Source organism: Dysidea avara, chromosome 1 (genome assembly GCF_963678975.1).
Source record: "Dysidea avara chromosome 1, odDysAvar1.4, whole genome shotgun sequence".
Classification (NCBI taxonomy): Eukaryota; Metazoa; Porifera; class Demospongiae; order Dictyoceratida; family Dysideidae; genus Dysidea; species Dysidea avara.
In genome coordinates, this window is record NC_089272.1 from 54882058 (window position 1) to 54904150 (window position 22093).

A 22093-nucleotide genomic window follows, 5' to 3' on the forward strand; every position below is an offset into this window, starting at 1 on the left:
TTTGTGTTGGAACAAATTGGTATGGCTATGGTGTCATCTTCACAGTTCCACACAATACCTAAGACTTTGCACACTACACCCGAGACTCTGTCTCTTTCTTCAACAAACTCAAACTGTTTAGAATTGGAACCCCACTCCCTCAAATTCATGGAGGCCTTGGTAAACAATTCTTTTGCTTTAGTGTAAAGTGTCTTAGCTTCAGTTACATTCTGAACGCCCGTGACCACGTTGTCTACATAGGTATCTCGTAGTAAACTAGCTGTTAAGGGAGTGTTGCACTGTTTCAAGTGATGAGTAATAGTAGCCCCCAGAAGAAAGGGACTGGAAACCATTCCAAACGGGATTCTGCAAAAACGAAACACTTCTAGGTTTCCCTCAATAGCCACATTCTTAGGATCCTTCAACCACAAAACCTGTTCACATCCCGGTCTTGTTGCTGGAGTCCTACACTTAAGAAGGCCTTCTCCACATCTGCTACCACAGCAATAGCATTCAACCGGAACCTAATCAGTAATCCGTAAATTTCAGGTAATATGACTGGTCCTCGATAGAGGCACTCATTCAAGCTCTTATTATTCTGCTTGGTCTTTGCCGAAGCGTCATATACCACCCTTACTTTAGTGGTATTCTTTGTGGGCGTGATTACTGCATGGTGTGGTATGTAGTGCTTAACCTCACCTTGTACAACTTCACCAGACACCTTTTCAATTACGCCTCTATCTACTTGCTCTTGTATAACAGCTGAGTACATTTCAAGCAAACGTGGATTTCTCTTTAATCTGTTAAGTGTGGACTTTAACCGACCAACCGCTAACTGGTAGTTTTCTGGTAACAGCTGAGGGGACTCCTTCCATGGCCACTGTACTAGATATCTACCATCATCAAACTTGACAGTATTGTTAAACATTTCTAACGCCTGATCATCATCAGAAGATATTGGGGAATCACTGATTCCGATTGACTCCAAATTCCAAAAGCATTCCATGTTAGGTCTGTCAATGATTGATGAATCGGAATTACTAAGCATGTGAGTTGAAATCTTCATACAAGGAGGGGCTGTTCCTATAGTGCTCACAAGCAAGCTTGGCGTTTCATCAGTGTTATCCACTGAGGGGTATCGGCCTCCTAAAATCCACCCAACTTTTGACTGGAATAAAAATAAGCCATTTCCTAATTCCACTTTCCTTGGAAGCAGCAATTCAAAATAATAATCATTGCCTACTAGCATCTCTATTGAACCATGTTCTGATTCACTTGGAAGAGTATCTGCTAACTTGTGTTCCCAACCATCATTCTTAAGAAACGCAAGATCTTCTGGGTTCAGTGGAAGACTACTTATTTTCCCGGTGATGTGTGGCACAACACTCGCCTCAATGGACATAACACTTCCGTCCTTCAATGTCAGCTGCAATGAGGTAGGCCTGTACTTAATTTGTTTGGGTTTGTCAGATCCAAAGGTCGCTACCATCAGCTTCTCTGGTGGTTTCAATGTTAACTTCAGATTGTCTGCTAGCTTCTCTGTTATATAAGTTCTTTGACTGCCTGAGTCTAAGATCATTCGGACTTGAGTTGCTTGGTTACCTGGGCTCTTCAATACTGTAGCTGTAGCTGTCTGCATTAGCACTTGGTTACCACAAGCTACCGTTGCTCCTTCATTCTCCGTTTTCTCTGGGTCACCTCGTGCGCCAATGGTCTGTAATTCAGAATCATGTACCTCACCATCATTAGTCGTAAATAGCCTAGAGCACAGACTTCGGTGGTGGCCGGTCTTACCACAGTGATAACAACTTCTTTGTCTCTGGCAATCTTTAGCCATATGCCCCTTTTGTAGGCACTTAAAGCATAACCCTTTGAGCTTCTTTATTCTTGCTTGTTGGGTGGTGTACTTGGGACACTCGTCAGACCAATGATTCTGGCCGCAAAATACACATTTCAAAACTTTCTGAGAATTTCTTCTTTGGCTTGGGTCACTACTACCTCCTGCCAACAGTTCTCCAGCAGTAGATTTGTAACTACGGAATTCTCTCTGTTGGTGTCCTTGTTTATACGCTGGCTGGATTGGAGGAAGTTGGGAAGGATGGTGTATTTCCCCACCTGCCATCTCCATTGCTGTGATGTGTTTGCCCAAAAGTTCTCGTAACTTGGCTACTGTCCAGTCCTCTTCTCCCTTCATCATGTATAACTGATATAGCACTGCTTTAGGTAACTTCTCTGTAATCAAGGCTACAAAGTGCCTGTGTTCAATGTCCTCACCCAGTGCTTCTAGGCTCCGCAAATGACACTCAATACTGTCATAGCACCGTCGCAACTTGCTAAGGTGATTCGTTGCTTCAGGGAGATGGGTAAGATTACGGTAATGGGCCTCAATTATCAGCTGCATATTCCCAAACCTTCTCTTCAGTACATCCACCACAACCTTATAGTTAGTATTTGACAGCTGGTACCCCAAAATAGCATCCAAGGCTTCACCAGTTAGTTTAGATTTCAGATAATTCATCTAATCAATTGAAGAATACTTTCCTTTGTCAATCGTCGCCTCAAAGGTGTCCCAAAATTCTTGCCATTTCAACAAATCCCCATTGAATGTGGGTATCTCAAGTTTGGGTGGCTTTATAGAGGTTTCAGTAGGGGTGTGAGACCATATATCTGATAAGGTAGGTGTTGAGTGAGCTGAATTTAACCTATCTACCTGTTCTTGTACTTGTGTAACTCTTTGTTCTAACCCGAGAGTCTGTGTACTTTCCAATTCCTTACGCCTTTTTTCCGTTTCTTCTTTCATAACTTTCAGCTGTGAGATCTTGCTTATACAGTCATCAATCATTTCGCTCTCTTCGTCGAGTGTACTCTGGAACTGTTAGGACGCTGCAGTGTCTTCAGTTTGTTCTAACTCCTCTACTAATTTATCATTTGCGGTTTCTAATCTCGTGAGCTTTGTTTGTAAATTAAGTAACACCTTGCTGATCGATAAATTTAGCTTTAGCATTTCTGGCAGGTTATCACTCAGTTCTTCCTGCAGTAATGTACCTGCCTCGGTGTTCTCTTTAACCAATGCTCTCTTTTCTCTCGTTCGGGAACTCTTCAAAGTCGAAATCGCTGGCATTTTGGCAATCTGTTGAAACTCAAAACAAAAAACCAAATCTTAACAAGTATTACCACTTGCCTTCTGGGGTACCGTTATCAAGCAATATATGCCACGGTACCACAGCTTCTTTGTGTGAGGTTAAAAAACGGACAGGAGGCGGCGGTCCAACACTTAAGAGAGTCCCGGGTTTCGGCACCAAATGTCGCTACGGACAGTACGAGCGCTGGTTCACAATTCAACTTTATTCACAATATTAACCACTAACATAAAACGTGTCCTTGGTACCATAATTAGAATAATAATAATAACTAGTTCAACTCGTTCTTATGACCTCACGTGATCTCATTCGCAATAGGGATTGCGACACATACACAGTTTAAATAATTTATTGTCAATAGGCACCGGCCTATTATGCCCAAAATTTTACCTATTATGCTTTTGAGCATTGCTCAAAAATTTGGCCTATTATGCTCAAAATTATGCTTTCAAAATCAAGATTATGCTCTAGAACTAACTGTTTTATTAGAGTATATCAGCTTTTCCTGACTGCTCTATTAGAGTATCTCGAACTTATTTCTGCAAAGTGTGAATAACCAACAAAGAAACGGTTTAATAAGTTATATTACATGTTTTTAAATATGAAATACACTAATAATACTATTGGCAGTGAATATTTGCTTTCTTTCAGGCGCGCGTATTGCGCATTTAATTAATTTTTCAAACATCGTTCCTATTATGCTGGCATTATGCTTGATGCTTTTGGTCACCTATTATGCTTTAAATTATGCTGGCATAATCGGCCGGTGCCTAATTGTCAACTGGACACGAAATCAATGACAAGCACAACTGACACAATGATACATCTCAGTCTATTTATATGTCAATGTTCCGGTTATCATCCGTATTCTCTATCTCCCCCCAAGTCTGTATCATAATCACATGGTAGAGACTAATTTAATAAAGGATGATATCTTCTGAGGTTTGCCATTTAGGGGGTTGTCTGATCCGGGTAGAGCGCCGCAACTTGATTGGAGAGGTCTGTGGTTCAACAGGCGGCTGTAGTGAAGTCTCCGTCTGGGCTGGCTGTGATGAGGCCATCAACTGAGGTGAAATAATTGGAGTTGTTGAGGGTGGTCTTGGTGACAATGTAGGAGAGTAACTTTGTGGAGGGATCGGGGCTACTGGTTGATCCTGTTCAACAGGAGGGGAGGTCGATATGTGCACCTCAGGTGAATTGCCTGGAGAGGAAACATCAGGATGGATGGGTACATCATCAGTATGTGTAGTGGAGGTTGGTGGTGACTGATCAGCAGAGCAGCTAGGTGGCAGGTACTTCAAATCATCCAGTATCGATCTATTCCTATCAGGTTTATACACAGGAGTGTATTTTCGTAGAAATTTACGATTTCTGATAGTAATTCTGCCTGAACCATCCACTCTAACAACATACGGATGATACTGACGTACTTCAATGACAATTCCAGTTTTATCCCATTTTCTGGGGTGATTACCAACCTGATTCTGAATCCTTACATGATCCCCGACAAACAGAGGTGGAAGGAGTCTGGTATGCTCTTGCCATCTTTCATGATTGGCTATGTGACGCTTCCTCAGTGCTGCCTCTCTAGCCAGTAATGACTCTTTCCACACTGGATGTGGCTGGTATTTGCCAGGTAGGATTGGGATGAGATCTTTGATAGGTCTGCCAAATATGCACATTGCAGGAGATAGTTTGGTGTCCTTGTCTGGAGTGTTGCGGTATTGCAGAATTGCTTGTTGGAACTTGTCCACATCAAGGTTACCTCCAGGTCCAACATTGTCGACAATTAGTCGCTTGATTGTTTTGACTCCAACTTCTGCTCTGCAATTGCTGTGAGGAAAGGCCACTGAGCTAAGTCGGTGATGAACGCCCCAACTAGATAAAAATGATCTTGTTATGTGGGAGACAAACTCAGGCCCGCCATCAGAAGACAGCTCATCTGGGATCCCATAAGTGGCGAATGTCCGTCGAAGTACCGCAATGAGGCCTTCGGATCCATTCTGCGCCCTTTCAACTATTGGCCAATTGGAATATCGGTCCACAATGACAAGGTAGTTCATTCCATGTTGGTGAAAATAATCAGCACATATACATTGAAAAGGATACACTGCAAGAATTGGTGGTGTAGGTGGCAAAGCAGGTTGGGATGGTGCCATCTGGTTACAGTGGCTGCAATTGGCCCTAGTTGCTTGAATGTCGTAGGTGATACCCGGCCAGAAGATTGAAGCATCCGCTCTAGAAATCATTGAGGAAGTGCCCTGATGCGCTGCATGAAGAGCAGACAAGCAGCGCTGCCGAAGAAATGGTGGAATGACGATTCTATCTTTGTACAGAATTACACCATCTATACTGTACAGATGCTCCTTAAATTGGTGATAGTCTCTAAGCTGAGATGGTAGCTGGCATCTTTGGTCTGGCATACCATCTTCAATAATAGAGAGTAAGGAATGCATATCTGTGTCTGAACTTGTGGCAATGTGGACTTGATTCCAATCAACTATTTGAATGTCCTCAAGTTGAGCAGCTGCAGAATGCCTCAAAGCAGCCTCCATGTCATCTGATGGTAGTTGATCATCACAAAGTACACCTGCAAAAAGTTGAAGAGGAATGTTAAGTCCCGGAGACATGAGAGGATCCGAGGTGATGTAGGAGATGTTATCATCTGATAATTCCATCTTAGATGGGATTGGGTCACCAGAGGGATACCTAGATATAGCATCGGAAGCTCTGTTCTTGACTCCCAGAATGTGTACCATTTTAAAACTATAGCGGAGAGTTTTTTCCTTAAGGTTACGTAGTCGAGGATTGCTTACTTGATCTAAAGATCTATCTCCAAATATCTTCAATAAAGGTTTGTGGTCAACTGCAATCACAAGATTATCACATCCCAAAACAAAGTGCCTTGCCTTGTCGAGGGCATCCGCCACTGCCAGAGCTTCTCCCTCAATTGGTGCATAACAGGATTCTGCAGGGTGAGTGAATCTACTGCCCACTAGGGTGATCTTCCATCCCTGACGACAACAGAAGAGGCCAATTGATGGGCACGAGTAGTGCTTCTGAAAAAGCCAGAAGCCTATGCCATGCCTGGACCAATCTGTAGCAAGGCAAGTTGGTTTGGTTTTGTCAAAGATCTTCACCCCATCAGAAATTTCAGAAACAATCACAGTTTTGGACTCCTCAAATAACTGATTAAGACTACCATCCCAATGAAACGGTGTGGCTGGTTTGAGCAGATTTCTAAATGGGAGCATCCGTTCAGCCATGCTAAATGCATATGCCACTTGATTGAGTAGGCCGAACCATGATCTAACATCTGTAATGTTTCTAGGTGTAGGAAACTCCACAATAGCTCTAAGGTATTTCTTACAAGGGCGAACCGTATCACTTGTTATCTCAAATCCAGCAAATTCCACATTGTCTTGGGCGAACACAAACTTCCCTGGGTTGAGGATGATACCATTTCGTCCACAGATGTCAAGCCATTTGGCTGCTTGAAAGAAACAGTCATGGATAGTGTCTGACCACAAGAGCGTATCGTCCACACATTTAGTCTTCTGGGGGAACAATGCTACAACTTCATCGTAGCGCCTGGAGTAACCATCCCCTGAAGCAATGTATCCTTGAGGTGCAGTACAATATCGGTACCTGCCCCACGGAGTGATAAAGGTGGTATAATGACGATCATCAGGGTGAAGAGGAACACTGTGATAGCCATTCCAAGCATCAAATACGGTTTTCTTCTTTTCATGGGGAACAGATCTAGTCTGATGAAAAGGAGATTGAGTATGGTGAGTTTCCCGAGTGGCATGACTGTTGAGTGATTGAAAGTCAATGGTCCTCCTAGGTTTTCCATTCTTTTTGGCACAAATGACCATTCTGTGACACCAAGTTACTGGCTCACCACAGGTTCTAAAACACCCAGCCTGACATCTCTGTCCAATTCTGCCTTAACGTCATCTTGCCAATGAATAGGGACCGGTATTGGTGAATGATAGGCAGTTGGTTTCGCCTTGGGGTCAATCATTAGACGCATAGGTGGTCCCTCCATCATGGGCAGAGGTTGATGTTCACATGTATTAAAAGTGCTGGAGCCATAATATTCTAATAAGAATTGCTTGAGCTTCACTATGTTTTCTTTGGTGGCAGCACAGGGGAGGGTGGTGGGGAGAGGCGGTGGTTTGGTTCTTCTCGGACAATCACATTTCAGAGAAGCCACTTCCCGAGAGGAACTGGTATGGTCAATACCAAGTACCTGGTGATCCACCCGTGGAGGTATCTCACCTACAATTGGAAATTGAGTTGGTATAATACCCAAGTCCATACAAGCTTCCCGACTAAGAAAGAACTTATCTGTATTGTTGGTGATGTAAACCATCTGTCGAGTCAACCTCTCACCACCTGATCGGTCCCTCCCAGATAGCCTAAAAATCGTAGCACCCAGAATCGGGATGTCACGATTGTCGGCAGAATGCATCCACATGTTAACCGGGATGAGATCCTCACAGGAAAGTCCTGACTTCTCAGCCAGCTTGAGCCCTGCCAAGCAACTCTGGCACCCTGTGTCTGCCATGGCATCAATTAGAATATTGCTTGGTGAGAAGGATAAGTGAAACCCAAAACGTTTGTAGTCATCCTTCTCCACTCTCACTGATAACCTGACAAATGGCTGGGGCTTTGATGGGCGCCGCAACCATTTGTTTGATGGTTGATCATAAACATGATGATCTAGGGAAACAGATGTCAAATTATGCTGTATTGTTAACTCACATAAAGCGTCAAATATCGCACTCTCATTAGTGGTATCCACTCTGACCTTGACTTTTGCTCTGCAGACACTTTCAAAGTGATGGTCCTTGCCACAATGGCCACAAACTGTGCCATATGCTGGGCATTCTCTACGTCTCAGACGTGCGGGTGCACTTTTTCCATGACCTCTCTTCCCACAATATGAGCATGAATCCTGCTCCCTTGGTGGTCTCTCCGCAGCATCCCTTTTCTGACGCTTATATGTACTGCCAGCAATGGCATCAGTTGCGTGTGGCAAAAGGAGCTGGGTAGCTGACCTCTTACCAGCTTCCTTAGCTTCTATAAATCTAAGCATTTGTTCAAAGGTCATGTCCTGGTTTTTATCACCCAATAGATCGAGCTGAATCTCAGCATCTTCCATACCCCGGCACAACACGCCCCGCAGTATGGCTTCAGTATAACCTACATGAGTGTCACAATTTGTACATTTTTGTATGAACTTACATACACTGGCCTGCCCTCGAAGTCTAGCTCCAAAAGCACGAATTGGTTCACCTCTGTCTTGTTTCATATTGTGGAGCGCCACTCTGGCAACCATAACGTTCTCCTCCCTGACTGCCAGGGTCTTCACAGCCGCAAGTACCTCTTCTTTTGACTTTCCCGTAAGAGTTCCTCCAGCATTTCGAGTAAGGTCCCTTCGTAGTTGGTCATCGCAGCATTCAAGTAGTTGGATCACTTTGTGCACACCTGATAAGTTAGTCGCTCTCACATAGTCGCTCCATCTGGATTGAAAATACTGCCATTCTTCCGTCGTTCCAGCAGACGATACACACGGGCGTTTCACCTTTTCAGCTTTCGCCGCAGGAACAACAGGGTGGGGTACAGCATGGACGCTCGCATGTGTTGTAATAAGGGCAGCAGCCACCACAGGGTCCACATCCGGCGTTTGGTACACGCAACCTTCAATTGGGCACCGGATGGCAGGCATCTCTTCACAATAGCGATGCTCTTTAATTGGATCAGCTGACCTTTCTCCAGGTAGATTGCCAAGCTTTTCGTCCCGGTCTTGAGGAAGCCAGTCGCCAGACAGCCGTCACCCTGAGCGTTGAGTTGTGCTTGTCATAGAGAATAAGGAGCACCCCTATTTGATCGCATACACAGTTTAAATAATTTATTGTCAACTGGACACGAAATCAATGACAAGCACAACTAACACAATGATACATCTCAGTCTATTTATATGTCAATGTTCCGGTTATCATCCGTATTCTCTAACTACTTGTACTGTAGGTTATAATTCATCATTGTGACAAAAATAACGACCAAGTGTAGTAGAAATACAGTTTTAGACTGAGTGGATCAGTACCATGGAGCCCCACACACAATTTATCAATGCATATTTAATATTTATACTATATTTCCATACAATATCTACATATAAAATATGTGTTTAAATTTAAATATACCCTGTAGTAGTGTAGGTAGGTCCTTATATACTTAATGCTTAGCTTACAAATTATTATTATTATTATTCACCTTTTAAAACACATTAAAGCATACACACAATGAAACAACAGTAAATATGACAATTAAGCAAAAAGGAATATATCTGTCACAACTGTCAATAAGATGTCTCATCAATAGCCGCTCCATCTGGCAAACTTAGTGATCTCCATTTCGTTCATGATCCACGCACACATAATAAGGCTGCTCGACTAATTGCAAATGATAATCGTGCCCTCACATATCCCATCACAACACTATAATTCTTTTCCCATTTAACTGATAGAGAGTCTGCAAGCCTGCGCAAAAAATAATCAGCCTCTGAGCCAAATAAACCATCTACAGAAAAGCACAGAGGCATGAAACTGGCATGACGCACCAAACAAGCAGCACCATACTTCCTCCTTTTCTCAACTTCAGCAGTACGAAGGACAGCCTGAGGTGAACGAGATTGATATGAAGGAGCATCTGTGTCAACAACCCGAACATCAAACAAAGCATCAACTTGAGACTGCCAAACACCACGAATTCTTACATCAGCAATCAGGGTCTCAGAAGATGGATCATCCATCTTTTCTTCGCAAACCACAGGCTCCTTCTGAACCTGTCCCCAAGCCAATGAAGCTAGATCACAAATTGCATCACGCACCTCATTATGTCTCTGACAAACCAAGCCACCTACACGACAATCTAAGGCATGTTTCACACTAAAAAGAGAGCAACAACCATCACAAACTGGTGGTAAATTTAACAACGGCTTTCTATAACGCAAAGCAAGTGTATCCCTAAATTCCTGTGCAGACAAATCAAAATGATGACTCCTTAATTTATTAATTATTATTATTATTATGGGGATTTATGGCAAAAATTTTGTTCCAAAGCTTGATTTTTTTTACTACAATTTGAGCTACTATACAATAAAAAACTGCAAGCTGCCTTTCATTTGCTTTATTAATTAGCCACAAGTACAATGAAAGGTCTAGTGCATTAAATAATACTAAAACATACGACAGATAAATGACTGAATTAGATGTCATATAGTATGATGTGATAAAGTATATGTGACCGTCTCAGCAAAAACCCGACTTGTTCGCGCAAGCATGCGTATATTGAGAAAATTGAAATTTAAAAATGATTCGTAAAATTACGCATGCTACAAAAAAATTACGCAAGTTTTTATCGAGCCAGTACTCGAAGAAGGAAGACTCAAATCGATTAAAACTATATACCATCTTATTCGTCTGTTCATGAAGAGTTTGAAAATCTTTATTTCGTTTCCCTAGCTACAACAGTATGTGTGTAACATGCGTTTGTTTACGATGCGTTAAACGTAAACAAGATTGTCATCGTTTCTTCTACGAAACCGCTTTCATATCCATTTGCGCAAGTATCTACAGGGCTAATACTATACCTTGGCTGATGTGCTGATCCATGGTGAACGTTTTAAGCCAAATTGCAATATTGTAGACCAATCCAAACAGACGTTATGGATGCGAATGTAAGCGCCTGTAGTTTATTTTCAGTATAGTCGCTGTACAAATCGATTATCTTGCTCTTCCTACTGTCTAGCGCTATAATTCCAAAACTACACATCACAGAAGGCTGAAACTTTGGTGGTCCATTCCTTGGACACTGCTGATATTGTTAAGTGAATAAAAAAGATTTTTTTAATTGTGCGAACAAGTCGGGTTTTTGCTGAGACAGTCACATATTATAAAAACCTTTTATCAAGTTGAGTTTTTAATGCATAGGATCTTTCATTTATACCTGTGATCACTAGCAGGTTATGATTCATCATTGTGACACATATAGCTAGTAGAAATACAGTTTTACACTGAGTGGATCAGCACTATCATCACAATTAATTTATTCATGATTTCTACTATACTTCCTTACAATATCTGTAGTAGTGTAGGTGGCAACGGAACCTAAATATAATGGTACTTAACAAAACAACTCTTGGCCAGCATCTGTATTCTGTAACTTTCATTACAAATTTTCTGCAGAACGTCATAAAATGTCCACATGATAATTTTTACACATTGATGACTTCAATATGCATTTGTGTTTAAAATATGCAATTAAGAATTTAAAATTTATTTTAGACCATTAATTTTTGTGACCAAATTTTCATCCAATCATTATGTTTCGCATACAGTGCTGAGTTGCTGGCTTTTCAACTTTTAAAGTAAACATTAGACCAGTTTATTAAGTATTAATTGTGTAAGACATGACGATTGGATGCTGTGGACATATATAAATATGTATTGAAGCCATTTGGAAAGCAATAATGATAGGTGGTTAAATCTCCATTAGATATTGTATGCTCCAATTCTCTGTACATAGAATGAAACTACATTAATTGCTGTTTCGTTTTGTTGTGAATAAGGTAAAGGATGAGAGAGTTATGGTATACAATCAAATGTAATAAATCATTTAGAATGAATGTATGTTATTAGAAAGAGTCCAGACACCACGTGCACATGTCAGGCCAATAGCATTCTGAATTAAGGTTGTACACAAATATCACTACATCGCAAATGTTTGTGATGTCCTGAACTATTCTACAATGCCATGCAATTTTTTGAAATCAGGAACAGTTTACTCACCAGATTAGTTTGCAGTCACAAATTTGACTGTTTGCTGAGCAAGCAATCTGCTTGACATATATATTGGTAGTAGTCCTTGGAAATCATGTATACATGTTTTGCTATATTATATCACTGAAGGTGGTGCACTTGAAAAAATAATCGCTAAATTTAGGATTTCTTTCACTTGAGATGTCATAGTGTAATAATAATCAATACAGAATAAAAATTATAATTATTATTTATACCAAACAGCCAAAGGGAGCGGCCCTCCAAAATGGCCAGAGTGAAAAAGTTACAAAATCAAAGGTGGAAATCAAGAAATACTGTAGCTGCAATGATACTAATACCAATCATTTTAATGATGAAGGTGATCATTACAAATGAATGAGATGTAACCATTTCTTGGCTGCCACCTTTGATTTCACAATTTTTCACCCTGGCTTATTTTGGAGGGACATATGAATCCTATTTTCAGAGCTTAGCTGTTTTGATATACACCCTCTGTACATATCACTTCTTGCAAGCCACAAAGCCAAATTTGAAGCTTACTTTTTAAACTTTTTTTCTTTACTATGCATAAAAATCATTGAAACTAACGTATAACTCTGTGTCTGTTATAAATTTGAAACTATACACAAAAAAATTATAATTATTATGTAGGTATTACGGTGACTTGTTATGTAACTGAACCCTGTACAGAGTGTTATGTATAAAGTAGCTGAACTATCTATGTGACTTTTTACATAACTGAATGCTCTAAGGGAGTACTTGTTTGTAGCTGAAATCTCTACATGGTGACTTAATTGTACTGCATGACCTTTCTACAGAGTGACTTGAAACATGGCTGAAATATACAGGGTGACTTGTTAATTTGTAGCTGAAATTTCTACAGGGTGACATTTTGTCAAAAAAATTTTTAGTTTGGAAACACAAGCTAGTGGTTTTTTATCTGACATGTTAGTGACTCAGCCACATGCAGTATTATGCTGCATTTACACATGGTTTTATGGGTAAGATATTCCTGCATATACATGTAGGTGATTAAAATGTTACTTTGTCTTTTGGAGGAGATGATTCATACTAAGTTATAGCCCAACCTGAAAGGGCAGCGTGGATTTAATGATGTTGAATGTGACTTGCTGTCTCTTCCTCCTAAATTAATTTTGGTGGTTTGCGTATAATTAATCCATCCAAATTATTAATTATTCGTCTACTTCTTCAGTAAGTATAATTACTCCATAGGTGGATCTTATTTTGGAACAATCTTCTATTCCTTTTATTGATGTTTTGGAGCTCAGCTAGGTGCTTAAGAGTAGGTGCTAAACAGCATCTTCAGCTAGGTGCTAAACAGCAAGCGTTAAGCAACCATGATCATTTTTGTTAGATGCATATAATCAACTCTTACCCAAATTACAATGCTCAAAGTTAATTTTTAGTGAGAAAGCAGGGGCGGATCCAGGATTTTGCTAAGGGGGGCACAGAGGTAGAAGTCACTCCACAGTGTGCGAAGCACACTCTGCGGAATGCGAAGCATGAGCTTTCCAGGGGGGTCTGGGGGCATGCCCCTCCAGGAAAATTTGAAAATTTAACGTTCTGAGATTGAATTTGGTGACAATTTTGACTTAAATATGTTGATAGTTCAAACACTGGAAGATACTGAGTTTCTGTAACAACTTTAACAAGCTGTAGGACCAGGTGTCCTACAGACCTTCAGCACTTGTGCTGTAAAGCCTTAATAAAATTAAAAAAAAACAAACAGAATTAGTGTCACTGTAAAGACATACTGTAGGCTGCAGCTGCTCCCTAAGGAAATTTTGAAAATTTAATGTTCTGAAATTGAATTTAGTGGCAATTTTAACTGAAGTTTGTTGACAATTTAAATACTGGAAGCTACTGAGTTAAAAACCAGATTTAGTGTAAAGGCCCAGGCTGCTCCCTAAGAAATTTTGAAAAATAACATTCTGAGATTGAATTTGGTAACAATTTTGATTGAATATACATGTAGTTCAAACACTGAAAGATATACTGAGTTAAAAAAACAGAGAATTAGTTTAAACTGCTCCCTAATGAAATTTTGCCCTAATGAAATTTTGAAAACTTAACATAGTGAGATTGAATTTAGTGGCAATTTTGACTAAAATTTGTAAATGCTTATGAAAATTCAATACTGGAAGCTACTGAATTGTTAGTAGCTATAAAGTCTATAAGAAATTTTGAAAATTTTACTTTTTGAGAATGATTTTGGTGCTAATTTTGACTGAAATTAAGTTGAATATTTTAGAATTAGCAAAGGTCCCCTGTACAAGCATCACAAAAACTAGATAATCCTGGCATTTTGTGTGCAGCTGCATCTCCAGAGAATTTCTAAATATAGTCACTAGTGTGTGGATAGAATCATTAACTCAATTTAGAACAAGTCTTTAGTTGTTCAAAATGATAAACAGTGTTTTATAATTATGTTACTCTTGACTGTTTTATTAGAGTAAATGACTGCTCTATTAGAGTATCTCGATTTCTGAACGTATAGGGTGCTCTATCCCACCTAGTTCCCCTTGTGCTATGTCAATATGGGTAATCATTTGCTAGAGACAGATTTATTATATTATACATAGTCATAAACTGCATAAAAATGTTTGAATTATGTCTAAAGTGCCTAGCTACGTTCAATGAGCAACACTATAAAAAATTCTGAAGGGGGGGGGGGGGGGGGGGGGGGGGGCACTGGCCTCCCTACCCCCCCCCCCCCCCTCCCCCCTGGATTCACCCCTGGAAAGGCTCCTCTAACTGGCTTACCACCCTTCCTTTATCAGATCATGGCTATGCTTTACATGAATTAGCATTTTGTGATCCCTTTTGTCTTTGTTATGGTTGGCAGTCCTTTTCTCTACCTTCAAGTTGTATTTGTGGGGAACCTATGACTGTTGAACATGCTTTAAGTTATTCCCAGGGCTGGAGAAACAAGTTTTGAAGTGCAGCTTGGCATTAAGCAATTATTGTACAGTGGATGCATGCATTGTAGGACAAATTGCACTAAGCACACACAACATGTGAGGGTCTCCCCCATGTATCTGGAGATATATTTAACCAACGATCACAACAGCAGTGGCATCCAAAAAAGAAGGTAACCAACTACTCCATTAAAATATCTAACTGCCATATTAGAGTATCTCGATATTTCCAAAAAAATGGTCAGGTTGAATCCTGATCAACCAGACTGGTGGCGCCGCCCCTATGATGGTGGTTTTCCTATATGTATTTCATGATATCACAGAAGCGGTGTTGTCTGTCTGTCACAATGTTCTCACTAAACCACCTTTTTTTGTCACAAGAGCAGTTCCATTACAGGTCTGCTAATGCTAAAGACACTGCTTTAAGAGACAGGATAGGACAATAGCAATTTTAATATAAAAGCGTTTAACCCTTTGGCACTCCTCTTATGCCTCCTCACCATTGGTTCAATACTTTCGCCAAGCTGAACCTGACAAAAAGCGAGTGAGTTCATGAAATATTAAGGGTGTTTTCTCTCCATTTGTGTCCTCCTGTTGTGGTGGAATGAGAACAGCAGCAATGCAAATGGCTTGCTACACTAACTTCTGAAAAATGAGGTCATCCTTACCGTCAGACATTATACCGGATTAGGTATATGTTCGCTTATATACTTGCTTCTTTTTCAAATAATGTGTTTGCAAGGTTCAAGGTCTCACCACCATCAACATCAGAGTCTGCAAGATCCAGCAAGCAAGTTGGTCTAGAACCTGAATATTTAATTATGCAATGTATTTCTCTTTTTGTGTTTAATATAGCATAGACACATTATACGAAAATCATCTTCAAGGAATAGTATCACTCCAATCAGCACCAATATTAATACAGCATTAAAAAATATTTTAATAGTGCAGGAATCTGGCTATAGAATTTTTTTTAATTGTCAAACTCGTAATTTGTTCTGCCTGCCTCACTGTCTGCCTATCCACAGTCTCAAACTGCAACTGTAATAGCAGTACATGGCAACTATTTTTATGCCACAATGACAAACTCATGGGTGGGATGTGCTTTTTGTGGTTCTAAGTTCTAACATTCCATTCCTTTTATCTTCAATAATCATTTCTGATATAAAGCCACCTTTTCAAATCTTTGTGGAAGATATTCTTTTGTACAGAATTATTACATCTCCAGTCCATCATTCTCCAACAAGAACTAGACCTTAATATCAGAATAAGATTGGGTGAAAATATGGCAGCTTAGACTAAATGTGACAAATTATGCATTAATTCGATGTAGCAGATCCCTAACACTAAATAGTTTACCACTGTACATTTAATAATTCTATCCTACAAGGCACTGATCAGCATCTTTACCTTATGGTCATGCTGAATAAGACATTGTCATATGGTCATCACATATATCAAACATAGCTAAGAAAGCCATAACTTAAGTGACTGTTTAAGTAGAGAAGTAAAGGCGCAAACAATTAACAATGACAAAGAAAGACCTCAAATGGAATTTCAAGGCCTCAAGTGGAATATGCACTGACTCCCTTTTGTTAACACTGATGTGGATAAATTGGAAAAAGCCAGTATTGAGCAGCCAGGTATGGGGTGCCATTTGTATCAAAATTATAACAATATAATAAGTATAAAAAACTAGGTTATATATGCTTGCTGTACATGGTTTATACATATGTACATTTTCATAAATAAATAATGACTCTTTTTAAATAAATAATTTACATTATTTAATATACAATGCTCAAATGACAAGATAATGACTAGCATCTTCTCTATTATGTGCCATTTGTTGTCCTGTTACACATTTTGGCACAAAACCTGAACTTTGAAATGCCATTTGTATCAAAATTTAGGTTTTTAATTTACATTGCCAAAAAAGAAATGGAAATAATTTTTCTTGATATTGTTTACCCAAAAATGACAAGATTTATATAGTACTTTTCATTATTTATTAAACCATGAACATTATTTGTTAAACCATTAAATTATTTACTTAATGTACATTAGTGTATCGTTAATCTTAACAAACCTTGCAATCAACATCTACAACAGGCTATACAGGGTTACACGAGGCTACACAGAGTTACATAAGGCTACATTGGGTTGCATTAAAGCTACAAAGATTTATGATACTACACATGGTTACATGCGGTTACACTGGGTTACATTAAGCTACACTGGGTTACAGGATACTGCACAAGGTTACGTGAGGCTACACTGAGGCATTACTGGGTTACATGAGGCTATACACAAGCTTACATGAAGCTACACAGAGTTGCCTGAGGTTACACAGGATTACATGAGGTTATATGCAGTGTTACATAAGGATACATTGGTTTACATGAAGCTACACAAAGTTACATTGGGATAATTATATGAGGCTACACAATGTTACATGAGGCTACACTGGATGATGTATATGAGGCTACACAGGGTTACATGAGGCTACACTGGATTACATGAGGCTACACGGGGTTACATGAGGCTACAATGGGTCACACGAGGCTAAACTGTACTACATGAGGCTGCAAAAATTTACATAAGGATACATAGGGTTACATGAGGCTACACAGAAATTATACATAGGGTTATATGAAGCTACACAGGCTTACACGATGTTACATAGAGCTGCAAATAGTTACATGAGGCTACACGGAGTTACATGAGGCTATACATTGGGTTACTTGAGGCTACACTTGGTAACATGAGGCTACACAAGGTTGCATGGGACTGACATGTACAGTTACATGAGGCTACAAAGGGATAATTATATGAGGCTACACTAGATTACATGAGGCTACACAGAGTTACATGGATTACATGAGGCTACACTAGGTTACATGAGGCTACACCAAGTTACATGAGCTGCACAGAGTTGCATGATACTACATTGGAGCCTCATGTAACCTTTTGTAAACCCAATGTAGCATCCTGTACTTCTGTGCAGCCTCATGTAACCTTTTGTAGCCTCATTTAACCCTGTGTAGCCTCATGTAACCCATGTGTAGCTTCATGTAACCCAATGTCTCCTCGTGTAACATTAGTCTAGCCTCATGTAACCTAGTGTTTCCTCATGTAACCCAATGTAGCCTCATGTAAACCTGTGTAGCCTCGTGTAATCCTATGTCTCCTCATGTAACCTTGTCTAGCCTCATGTAACCTAGTGTTACCTCATGTAACCCAATGTAGCCTCATGTAACTCCGTAAAGCCTCATGTAACCCTTTGTAGCCTCCTGTAACCCTGTGTATTGCCCCATGTAACTCTGTGTAGCCTTATGTAACCCAATTTCTCCTCATGTAACCATATCATGTCTAGCCTCAAGTAACCCAATGTAGCGCCATGTAATCAAATGTAGTCTCATGTAACTCTGTGCAGCCTCATGTAACCCTGTCTAGCCCTCATGTAACTCAGTGTAGCCTCATTTAACCCTGTGTAGCCTCCTGTGTATTGCCTCATGTAACTCTGTATGGTCTCATGTAACCCTGCGTATTGCCTCATGTAACTCTGTGTAGTTCCATGTAACCCTGTGTTTTGCCTTGTGTAACTCTGTGTAGTCTCATGTAACTCTGTGCAGCCTCATGTAACCCTTTGTAGCCTCATGTAACACTTTGTAGCCTCATGCCTCATGTAACCTAATGTAGCCTCATGTACCTTACATGAGGCTGCACAGAGGTACATGAGGCTGCACAGAGGTGCATGAGGCTGCACAGCGGTACATGAGGCTGCACAGAGGTACATGAGGCTGCACAGAGTTACATAAGGGTACAAAGGGTTACATGAGGCTACACAGAGTTACATGAGGCTACAAAGGGTTACATGAGGCTGCACAGAACTACACGGGTCTACATTGGGTTACATGAGGCTACATTTGGTTACATGAAGCTAGACATGGTATGGTTACATGAGAAGACATTGGGTTACATGAGGCTACACAGAGTTACATGAGGCATTGCATTTTTCAAAAATTGCACATAACTTTCTTTTTCTTTATCCTATGTGTACAAAATTTTGACTGTATATGTGAATTATTATGCTCTTACTTCCTACCAATTTGAAGTAAATAACCTAAAGTATGTGCAAGTAACAATTATTTTTCTAACTGATACGAATGGAAAATACAAAAGAACTAAGACGAACTTTGAAGAGACACATGTATGTATCTCAGTGATAGCAGAGCAGATTCTGCTCAAATTTAAACAGAAAATTCCCCGGAGTTTTCACAGCAAAACTAAAAATTTCCATTCAGGCACCCTCCTGCTATGGATGTATGAAAATGGAATTTTGTTGGTACCTGTAAAATGCACACTTGTCTGTCGCATGCCTGCACTATCTGTTTGGCACTATTATTATGTCTTATCTGTCATGTGTCTGCGTTAATTGGCTGTGCTTGGCCGCTGACACACTATCATATGTTTTGATAATGGACTGAGCTGCACTGACGGACATTATTGTCCAAATTTAACTAGTGCTTGTTACTGTTTAGGCTGCTTAGATATAAGGAAGATTACAGTGACAGTTGTACCCAGTGGAAATACAGCAACCGCAACATTTTCTTTACACAGAGATGCTGTTATCAAATGTCAATTAGATTCTGGAGCAGCAGTGCTTTGTAAGTAGAATGCACCTAATTACTGTGATGTATATATACTGTAAGCATGTATAGAGTAAAGTCTAATTCATGGAATTGTTTAGGCTGAAAGACTATGTTAATTTGTTTTTACCATGGCACAGTTTGGCTATCATTTCTTATTGCATCCAGTTTTTTTCCAGAACTGATTATTTTTAGCAATAAACTATATAATAATTAAAAGTTGTGAAACATTTTTTCAAGTTTGTGTATCTTGATAAAGCTTATTTTACTGATGTTACTGTATACAAGCAAAGAACTAAACAGCCACGTAATATATAAGTTCATTGATTAGCTGAATCCTGTAGTTAAATTTACATGTATGCAAATACATTTTGTGACAATATTGCTGCAGGTACAAGTCCCAAAAGGTACACAGGATTATGTTCTGGAAGCCATGCAATCACTATAATATCTACTTGCCCTGGTCAAATAGAAGGAACTGTCGAAGTTTCAACATTCATGATCAGTGTTTAACTGGACTTCTAAACTGGACTGATAAACAGTTGTGTTATTTAGCTTAGTTACCCCAACCAATACACACACTTTTTGTTCTTTTATACCAGTAGACACAGTGCATGTACAGTAAGAAGTTCCCTTTGGTGTGCAACGACTGCTGAATATTGACACTGAATTGTTATATAATATACATTTGTATACACAGATGTAGTTGTTTGCTTTTGCACAATACTGCATAGCATTAATAGTAATTGTCAATACATAAAAGTACTATTGGTACATGTTCTACAGTTGTACTACAGGTATGAATGCATAAATTAATATTAGGCAAGGCATGATTGCCTGTGGTTGAATCTTGGGTTGAATCTTGCATAGTCTATAGTTTATGTCGCAAAAAGAATATTGCTCCATAATGGACTACCAAAAACCACGTACTGGTTCTCCTTGGGATATTAAACTCAGTAAATTCTAGTATTTGGGTAATCCATGTTTAATCACATAGTGATTTAGTTTGCCATACATTTTATCCGATAGTAGAAGTGCAGTTAATCCCAAACCACATGGTTTGTTTCTATAATTGCACTGTAAAACAACCAATGGTAACATATTAATCACTTAACTACCCATTTAAGTGCAACGAGAAAGCGATAATAATAATAGAGAAGACTTTATAGTGCAACAAGTATTGATTTTTGAGTTACCAATCAGAATTGCTGACCTATGAAATCTTTAAGTGCAACAACTAAATAGCCAATCAGACTAAGAAACCTTTTAAGTGCTAAAAGAATGATACTATCACTATACATTTATTAATTTAGCTAGTGATTAATGGTCACACTGATTCGCACAGAACTATAGATTCGTAAGCATGAAGGGTGGCGTGCTCAATATAATAATATAACAACCATATACATTTTCATGCAATTAGGGAATTATTGTACGTACTTGTAACAGCCAAAATTTCACTCAGCTTCCACTCATGCAATTTTGACTATAATTATTACTTGTACAATTATTTCCTAATTGCAATCAAATGTGTGGGATTATCTATACAAATTATCAGAGGAATTAAAATGTTAGCCCAATATTTTCAAGATCATCACAAAGACAGGGTATCATGAGACAAAGTCATACACCATCCATGTTATGCCTGCTCGTGTCGGACCATATTTTACTGCATTTGTGATTGTACAGCATTATTAATGATTCAACTATAGTTACAGTGAAGCCTGTCTAATTGGATCACTGTACACTGTGCAAAAAGAGGAATATAAGATGGTATATCTAATGGCTTAAACTATTATATACAAATACTTTAGAAGAAAATCCATCCCTCCTGGAGGAAGACTGAGTGTGGCCCCGACTAGACATTAGGTGACCTGCAATTCAAATCCTGGGGTTGGAGGGATTTTTTCCTTACTTTGGCCCCTTTTCTGGTACACCTTATCAGTCAGTAAGTCAAGTCACTAGGTCTAAGTCCTTGAAATTAGGTTAAGGCTGCATGCAGTACTTGTTGCTGTCAGACCTTCAGTGTTGGTCACTGTAAAGTGCTATTAATAATAATAATAATCTCAGTATAGTCTTGCATTATACTAACTCTCTTATTCTTTAGTATAAACCCCATCTTATATTATGGGAAACAGATTATTCATTATATATAGCTAGCTTTGTTGTGATAATTTCATACACACACATTTTCATACGGCAAAGCATTTAACACCAGAAAATTTTTTCTAAGAGTCATACAAATCCAGATTTTCTTGCACGGTTAGCACACCTATGACAATATGCAGCACTTATTAGGTTAATTTGCTGCACCTGTAATTACATGTGATACACACGATATTACTTCACCATGTTGTGCATGTGTGCATGCATGTACATGTGCAGTTGTAGTGTGTGTTTGCATGTGCACATGTCATGTTGTGTAAACTTACTTGTATGATAATTTTATGAGGAATTTCAAACCTCCCTAGAACTGACTTTGCTACGCTGCAATGAACATATAGTTAATTACACATGTTAAACAAATGTAT

The 22093-nt window shown here is 39.4% G+C and overlaps 1 protein-coding gene across 1 annotated transcript in view; it reads left to right on the plus strand.

The window, feature by feature from the left end:
• Window positions 1–20208, plus strand: part of LOC136247657 (uncharacterized) — a 31543-nt gene extending 11335 nt beyond the window's left edge. The window contains exons 3-4 of the mRNA XM_066039478.1: window positions 19455–19580; window positions 19954–20208. Of these exons, the coding sequence (XP_065895550.1) occupies window positions 19455–19580; window positions 19954–20075 (248 nt within the window). The 3' untranslated portion in view covers window positions 20076–20208. The remainder of the gene's footprint in view (window positions 1–19454; window positions 19581–19953) is intronic.
• The last annotated feature ends 1885 nt before the right edge of the window (window positions 20209–22093 follow it).